We start from the raw sequence: 8,846 nt of genomic DNA, 5'->3' as shown, positions 1-8,846 counted from the left end.
AGATGCCCTGTGGCCTCAGCATCTCTCTCCATCAGTCATGGGCCTTACCCTTGGGCCCTTGGGGTCCTGGAGGAGGGCTCTACCAGGCTGCCGTGACTTCAGGCAAAGTGGCTGGATGACCTGTCATAGCCCAGTTCTTGTATTGCCCTGGTGGTCACTGGACAGAGGCCTGAGCCCTTGCCACAGGGCAGCACCTTGTGGGGACAGTTGGGGGAGACGAAGGGTGAGGGATGGCTGAGGTGCTGCGGAGCTATGGTAAAGTCCCCAGGAACTATGTTCTGCAGGAGGGAATGCCAGGGACCATCTAGTCCCAGCTTCATTTATTTCCTAGATTGAAGAAATTGAGGCTCAGAGAAAAGTAATGGATTGCTCAAAGTCCATAGTTAGTATCCCCACATAGTAGGTGCTCAAAAACGTTTGTAAAGATGAGTTAACTGGTGACTGGTAAGGACTACAGTCAGCATCTTCTGACTTCAGGCCCAAGCATCTGCCCATACAGCCTTTCTCAGGTGGGGAAAATTGGTGATAAGGCTCTTTTATCCTGAAGGCCAAATGAAAGCAAATGACCCCAGCTCGGAAACCAATGAGTATAAGGAAAGCACGGGAGGCCCTGCTAAGAAAAAGCACCAAGACAAAGGAATATCTGCTAATAGTCTGGAGGAACTTCCTAGATGCCTTTTGAGCAGGGTGACCCTTTCTTACTCCACATAACATGTTTTCTCAGCTCCTGACTTCCTCTGCGGTTTGTCAGCACTCTCTTTTTAGCCTAAGACTAGTTAGCAAACAAGGGAGGTTGTCATTTCCTCATCGTGAAGCTTTGTTCCTCGTGGGGGCTAGAAATCTCTTTCTAGCTCCAGATTGTGAAGGCTTCCTGAGTAAGCAGCGTGTCTCCATCCCCCTCTCTAGGGGCTCTTGGGTGGATCTTGCACTCTAGAAGGAACAATGGACCTCTGGCTTTGGTCACTTTACTTCCTGCCAGGTAAGTACTATGGGGAAACACTTCAGACCTCTGAATGAGGTTTGAATTGGCCACAAGTAGAAGAGTTGCCTGGTAGCTCTAGCTCTGATGTTTCTGGATGGATTCAGTTGCAAACCAACACCTAGGGTAGGACAAGAATGGAGGCCACGTGAGGTGTTGGATGCCCTCCTCACTCATTCCCAGGGCTCTGCTAATGCTCCTTTCTCCACTCCAGACACTCTCCTGTTTCAGTCAGGTGTTAACTCTGTCACCCAGGCTGGAGTGCAGTGGTGTGATCACAGCTAACTGCAGTCTCATACTCCTGGGCTCGAGTGATCTTGTCACCCCAGACTCTCTAGTAGCTAGGACTACAAGTGCATGCCACCATGCCCAGCTAATTTTTAATTTTTTTGTAGAGTTGGGGTCTTGCTATGTTGCCCAGGATGGTCTTGAACTTCTGGCCTTAAGTGATCCTCCTGGCTCAGCTTCACAAAGCTCTGGTATTACAGGTGTGAGCCACTGTGCCCAGCCAGGTGTTAACTCTTAAGAGTTGAAGATGTCATCTCTCCTAAACGTATTGCGTATTATTATGGGATCTTGAAGCAAGTGTCTCCATACTTCTTTCTTCTTACCTCTATGCTCTTTCTATAGATCTTTTTCAGTCCTGAATTTCCAGCTTTCAACCCTAAATGAAAACTCTGTAATCCATTCAGTAGCTCTAATCTATTTCCTGAATTCCATATCTCAATTTATAGCTGTCTCCTGGGCAACCCCTACTTCAATATTCCACTGAGATTTGAAATGTAGCCCACCTAACTTTACCTCAAACTCCTCATTGATCACCATCCGAACCAGCTATTTCACCTGTCTGAAGTATCTCTGATCATCAGCCACAAAATGCCAGAATGGCTAATTACCACCTCTTCCGATTTATCCTCATTCAGACCTTGATCCAATCAATGGCCAAATCGTGCAGTTTCTAGATCCGTATCTACCGGGATAAGAAGCAGCAGCAATTGACATTAGGAAGGTAACAGAGGAAATGAACAGGAAAAGAACACACAACTCCCTCTTAACTATCTTTCCCACTTCTTCTAACTCAGGATGCCTGCAGCACCAGATTAATTTTCCTAAACTTGACTTCTAATCACAGGATTACCTCTCCCAAGAACCTCTAATGACTTCTACTGCCTACTGAAGTCAATGTACACTCCTCCCTGTACCCCCCTTTCATACTCTGAGCCTACCACACTCCCCAACACTTTCTTAACCTCTGGCCAATAGGACTTCTCCTTGAACACAAGCCATACACTCCTGCCACCATGCCCTTGCCCATGCTGTGCCTTCTGCCAGGACCAGGAACACCCTTCCTCTCACCTTCACCATTCTTTTTTTTTTTTTTTTTTTTTTTTTTTGAGACACAGTCTCTCTCTGTCGCCCCAGCTGGAGTGCAGTGGCATGATCTTGTCACACTGCAACCTCCGCCTCCTGGGTTCAAGCGATTCTCCTGCCTCAGCTTCCCAAGTAGCTGGATTACAGGTGTGCGCCATCGTGCCTGGCTAAATTTTGTATTTTTAGTAGAGACGGGGTTTCACCATGTTGGCCAGGCTGGTCTTGAACTCCTGACCTCAGATGATCCACCCATCTTGACCTCCCAGTGTGCTGGGATTACAGGCTTGAGCCACCACACCTGGCCACCTTCACTTTTTATGGGTTCTTCAAAGTTCATCTCAAACTTCACCTCCTTCTTGTAGACATTCCTGAGGCCCCTCTTCTGAGCCCAATAGCTGCCTTGTATTATGTTTAATGTGTGTCCATCTTAATTTGGTTTATTCAGTGACAAGTTCCTTGTGGGTTGAAATGGCTTCCTATTGATGTCTGCTTTCTTTGCGATGTCTTGAGTATGAAAGAAACGCAGGTATTTGTTGAGCTGAAGATTGAAAATCTCTAAAAGTCCAGTGGAATGGAGTTTACATGAAACATCAAACACTGTGAGAGGCCGTAGGACATAGGAGGGTATGGTGGATGGTTAACTAAACTTAGGCCTGAGGAGGAAGAGGGGATTTGGTGGGGAGTGGAAGACCTAAAGGCATGAAGGATCCTCAAATTGCACGACTTCAGTCTGTCCTGAGAAGTACCCCCATTCTAGGTGGGCCAAAAGGGATCTCACTATGGGCCCCACCCTCCTCCAGTCATGCCCATGCCCACAGGGTGAGGAGTTCACAGGCCAGGGAGATGCATACGCCCCAAGCCCACACCCAACCCCACTTTTTTGAGACAGGATCTCACTTCTGTCACCCAGGCTGGAATGCAGTGGTGCAATCACGGCTCACTGTAACCTCAACTTCCCAGACTCAAGTGATCCTCCCACCTCAGCCTTCTGAGTAGCTGGGACTACAGGCACATGCCACCACTCTTGGCTAATTTTTGTATTTTTAATAGAGATAGGGTCTCACCATGTTGCCCAGGCTGGTCTCAAACTCCTGGACTCAAGTGATCAGCCTGCCTCAGCCTCCCAAAGTGCTGGGATTACAGGCCCCAGCCAGCATGCCCTACCCAAACTCTCTTTTAGAACTAGAATTCCCTGTCCACATGACTGTGGGCACCATCAATGATGGTGCAAGCTTCTATCCTGGGTCTTCCTCTTGAGATTGACCCCTGGCCTATAAAAGGTGGCCACAGGTGGCTATTTGGGAAGAAGGTGGGGAGTGGACAAAGACTGTACTTGCAAGCTGAGGTATCTACTATGTATATACCAGGACCCCTGTGCTGTGGGCAGGAGGAAGGGATGAGAAGGAAGGTGGGCAGAGGCTGGGGGCAGGAAGCTTGGGGTTGTTTTCCCTGCATGGCCACGGAGTAGAGTGAACATCCAAAGAGGGTGCATTTGTCAAGCTAGGTAAGTAAAGCGAATTTTATTTAACAGTTCATTCACTTGATTTATAACTTAAAAATATTCAGATATAAGGTATTTGGGCCTTAATTTGTACTCCTACCCCAGGTCCTGCAAATGCTGGGGTGGGCCTCCCTAGGGCCTAGTACATGAGGCACAAACTGTAGGCCACTTTGCCTGGAGCCCTGTCTAGAGCTCTTTAATAAAGCAAGGCAGTGTCATGCAGTGTGAGCTTTCAAACCTTTTTACCTTGACCAATATTACATACATACACACATACATACATACAAACATATATACATACATACATTTGATGCTGGGACCCAGCGCACGCGCGCGCACACACACACACACACACACACACTTAAAATTTATTCTTTATTCTTTGACATGAAGATGAGTTCTAGGCTTCAGCAGTTGGGTGGATGATGGGATCATTGGAAGACTATGTGAGGGTTTTGGAAGAGAAATCAGTTCTTTCTTGGCTGTCCTAAGTTTGGCATATATCGTACACATTCAAGTAGGGTCCGAGTGGAGACGTCAGAGGCAAGTCTGGAGCTCAGAGGTAAAACTGGAGATCATGTTTTGATGGAATCTATAGCATTAGCCATAAAAGCCATGGGAGTCAATGAGCGAGTGAGGGCAGAGAGGGAGGGAGGACAGAGAAAAGAACAGGTGCAAGGCACAGGCCCTAGGCTAGCCCAGTATGGAGAGGTGGGAGAGAAGGAGAGGAAGAACGCAGGTTGACAGGGAGCCACCACTGAGGGTGTGCACTGGGGAAGCCACACCAAGGGTGTGTTTCAAGATGGGCCGGCTCCATTCTGTCAACCGCTGCTGAGAGGATGAGGGGAAACAAAGATAAAGAGGCAACCATTACATGTGGCAACAGGAGAACTTCAGTGACTTGACAAGAGCAGTTTCAGCGGAACACTGGACACGAAATTCTGATAGGAGTGGATTGAAGAGAAATTGGGAGGTGTGGAAGTGAATCTGATTTAGCAAATTTGATGACTGGTTTGATAAAGAGAATAAAGAGGTGTGTTGGCAGGTGAAGGGAAGGCAAAGGTCAACTGGGGAGTTTTTAAAGATGGGCAAAGCCAGGCACGGAGGCTCATGCCTGCAATCCCAACACTTTGGGAGGCCGAGGTGGATGGATCATTTGAGCTGGGATTCAAGACCAGCCTGGGCAACATGGTGAAAGCCCATCTCTACCAAAAATTTAGCCACGTGTGGTGGCAGGTGCTGTAATCCCATCCATCTACTCAGGAGGCTGAAGTGGGAGCCTCAGTTTGAGCCCAGGAAGTGGAGACTGCAGTGAGCCAAGATTGCACCACTGCACTCCAGCCTGGGCGACAGAGAAAGACCCTGTCTTAAAAAAAGAAGAAGAAGAAAAGATGGGCAATAGCAGGACATGTGTGTAAGCTATGGCAATGCTAGATGAGAAGGCCATTTTTCTCCAATAGCCAGAGAAAGAAACAGGATCATTGCAGACAAGAAGAACTAAAAGCTATGTGAATGATGGACTCAGGATACAGGTGCAGGGGCTGGCCTTTGAAAGGAGATGGACACTTCATTCGTTGTGACAGGCTGCAGGCCTGGACACACCCAGGCTACTGTATTTGGAAATAAGAAGCTGAGTGGGATGTTTCTCATCCTTTTAAAAAAAATCCATGCCCCTTTTGATAAACATAAAAATCACAGGCCAACTCTCCTCTTCCTGAGATCTGCTCTGATTTGAGTTGACTAGGTCCTCATTTGCACTTCCACTGGAAAATCACCCCTAAGTGGGTGCCAGAGTCCCTCTCCAGAGCTCCCCAGCCACCAAGGACCTATGAACCTTGACCTTATTTTGTATGGTGAAAATGTTTTCCCATTTTCCAATCATGTATTTACATCCACTTATATATTGAGAGTGATTCTTAAGCCACATTTCTCCCTCTTCCCTATCATAACCACTGAAAATCAAGTCACCAATTTAGAGATTAATGTCACTTAGCAGCCTCTCAAAAATATTACTATTGAACAGGTTGGTTCCTTTCGAAGCCTTCTCCAATTCCTCCTTTTCTTCTCCGGAATCATTTGTAAATGTTATATAGCCCAGGATTGCAGAAATGCAAGGGCACCTGGGACACTTGTTGAAAAACACATATTTCTAGACCATGCCACAGATACATGTAATCACCATTCCCAAGCACAGGATCAGGTCGTCTGCATTGTAGCCATTCTCCTCAGATGAGTCTCATGCACACTGTGCTACTTTAGATGCCTAAACCAGTAGCTTCTATCTGTCTTTTCTCTGTTTTCAAAATCTGCTTTACTAAGTCTTGGGAATAGGTTAGAAGCTACCATGAACTTGAGGAGAACTAGTTTCTTTTTCTTGGGGTCTGGTCATTTTCACATCACCAGCTACTGCTTCCTTGTGGACCAGAGCTCAGCCTAGCCAGTAGCTTTCCTTGCACTTCATCCATCCAGGGTCTGCACAAGGAGCTGAACAGGCAAGCCAGGGATTTACCGAAAGCTCAACCCTGGGTAGCCTGAGGCTGCTGGAGGTTGCTACATAAGTGATGACCCCATTTCTGCTATCCTCCCCCTGCCCATTTTATACCATCTTGCTCTGGGGAAAGTGGTATTCACACCTCCTTCCTGGCTGGGTTAGTCTCATTCAAACACTTCCATGTGCTTCCACCCTCGGCGTTCAGCTTCCCACATAGGTGGGGGCTGTCTGGATGCAAAAGGTGATTCCTCCAGACCTCCCTTTGATTGTATCTTTGTCTGTTGATTGACACTTTGTGACAGGTCACCTTTCCATTGCAATGTCTAGTCGTGAAGCTACCTCATGACTCGATTTCCAGTGGGTTTAAAGCTGTGCTGGGTTTTTCATGTGCGGGTTTCCATGTCAGAGTTCATGTTTTTGGCTGGTCCATCTGCCTTAGTTGGCTATTAATCAGACATGGCCTTACCCTCTTCTGTAGTCTTTACCACATTTATGTCAGCTACACTTTTAGATCTCAACAAGCTCCCGTACATCCTCCCTCTCTAACCCTCCCCACCCTTCCCAACCCCCTTTTCTGCTCCCACAATTGTTTTTACCTCTTTACCATTGTCAGAATTCTTCCCTTTGCCCAGCATGTCTTTATCCCAAAGTCTCAATCCCCACCTGTTTCCTAAGCTTCCCCTGACTCTCATTTGACTAAACTCCCTAGTGCTCTTCTTAATGCATGCCCTGTGGATAAATCTCAGTATGTTTGCAAACTTCTCTCCGCCCATGGACATGCTATGTTCTCTCTCATATCCTGGTCTTTTAGGGGACTGTTCTGGCTGTTTGGAAGACTCTCTTCTCTTCCACTTCAGCCTTCCAGCCCCACCTCACCACACACGCACACGCTTTACCCTATGAACTTTCTTCCCAGAAATATGCAGACACTTACGGGATCCACTTAGTTGGCAATTACTCAGGCATGGCCTTACCCTCTTCTGCAGCTGACTCAAGTGCATTAGACCTGACCTCTCTCACTCAAAGCATAAGCTTTATGATGTCAGGGACTCATGAACCATATCTTTTATCTCTCCCCATCACACATACAGTGTGTGCACACCTATGCACACATGCACACACACCCTCAATTCCCCTTCTATGTCCCCCGCCTCTGTGATGAGCATCGTCACTCTCAGTTGCCCTCCATACCCATTCCTTCAGGTCACAACTCAGACATCGCTTATTCCAGAAAGCCTTCCTCCAACCACGCCACCCCCTGCAACAGCCTACATCAGGTGCCCGGGTTCGCTCCTTCCAGGGAACCCCGTGCGATCTCTCTCATGGGATGTATTACACTGCTCACTGGCCATTGATTGGTATCACTCACTAAATGATTTGTTCCTGAGGGAGGAATGCCGGCTGGTTTACTGTCACAGGAAAGACATTCAATAAACGCTTGTTGAATGATTTAATAAATAGAGCTGCAGACGAATGGTTGGATGGATGCGGCTGAGCGAAACCAAACTGGAAAGGAAAACCTGTTGCAACACAACCGCACCATGCTGCCAGCACCACGCTGAGGTCACATGGGGGCTGTATGCTGTTTGGGGTCACCTGAGGCATATTATGTCTCCTTGGAGTGGGAGATATACTTTTGATTATCATCTCAAGGGTTTCGTGTCTGGCTCCTTATGGGTTTGGGTTTGGTGGTGAGGCCACAGTTGAGGGTTAAATTAAGGTAACACTAGGGCATAGGATTGGGGGTGAACATAGAGCTGGCCTGAGGTTGTGGGTAGGGTGGGGGATGGGACGAGGCTGAAGTTGAGACTAAGGGTAGAAATGAGAATAAGGGTCGGGCACAGTGGCTCAATCCCAGCATTTTGGGAGGCCGAGGCAGGCAGATCACTTGAGGCCATGAGTTCGAGACCAGCTTGGGCAACACAATGAAAACCCATCTCTACAAAAAAGACAAAAATTAGCCAAGCATGGCAGCATGCACCTGTAGTCCCTGCTACTTGGGAGGCTGAGTTGGGAGGATTGCTTGAGCCCAGGAGGTTGAGGCTGTAGTGAGTCATGATCACACCACTGCTCTCCAGCCTGGGTGACAGAGTGAGATCCTATAAGAGGGAGGGAGGGAGAGAGAGAGAGAGAGAGAAGAAAGAGAGAGAGAGAGGGAAGGAGGGAGGAAGGGAGGGGAAAAGAAAAGAAAGAGAGAGGAAGGAAGGAAGGAAGGAAGGAAGGAAGGAAGGAAGGAAGGAAAAGAAAGAAAGAAAGAAAGAAAGAGAGAAAGAAAGAAAGAAGAAAAGAAAGAAAAGAAAAAGAAAAAAGAAATGAGGATAAGGCTGTGGCTAAGGATAGGCTGAGGCAAGGCTAATAATGGGGACAGGGCTAGATCTGGGGATGAATGTGAGATTAGGCTGGGTCTTGGGCTATGGTTGGCGAGAGAGCTGGAGCTGGGAAATGGATGGGGCTGGGATATAGCTAGAGATGGGGCTCCCTCTGCATTAATCTCTTCTCCCTGC

The 8,846-nt window shown here is 47.6% G+C and overlaps 1 protein-coding gene and 1 long non-coding RNA gene across 19 annotated transcripts in view; one reads left to right on the top strand and one right to left on the bottom strand.

Annotated features, from left to right (window-relative positions):
- The first annotated feature begins 681 nt into the window (after positions 1-681).
- FCMR (Fc mu receptor) overlaps positions 682-8,846 on the top strand; it is a 38,154-nt gene continuing 29,989 nt past the window's right edge. For 7 of the 18 annotated variants that reach the window (XR_003719391.2, XM_078001756.1, XM_078002383.1 and 4 more), the window contains exon 1: positions 682-979. Coding sequence is in view for 15 of the 18 variants with exons in the window: in XM_078001756.1 (XP_077857882.1) it covers positions 943-979 (37 nt within the window). In the remaining 3 variants the exon portion in view is untranslated. 18 annotated transcript variants of the gene reach the window in all.
- On the bottom strand, positions 856-8,841 carry LOC144341461 (uncharacterized). Its single transcript, XR_013418394.1, has 2 exons — positions 2,873-8,841; positions 856-2,023 (listed from the first exon to the last, which is right to left on the bottom strand). It is a non-coding gene; the product is annotated as an uncharacterized LOC144341461 (long non-coding RNA).

This window comes from Macaca mulatta, chromosome 1 (assembly GCF_049350105.2).
Source record: "Macaca mulatta isolate MMU2019108-1 chromosome 1, T2T-MMU8v2.0, whole genome shotgun sequence".
Classification (NCBI taxonomy): Eukaryota; Metazoa; Chordata; class Mammalia; order Primates; family Cercopithecidae; genus Macaca; species Macaca mulatta.
This window is presented reverse-complemented; position numbering and strand designations above follow the sequence as displayed.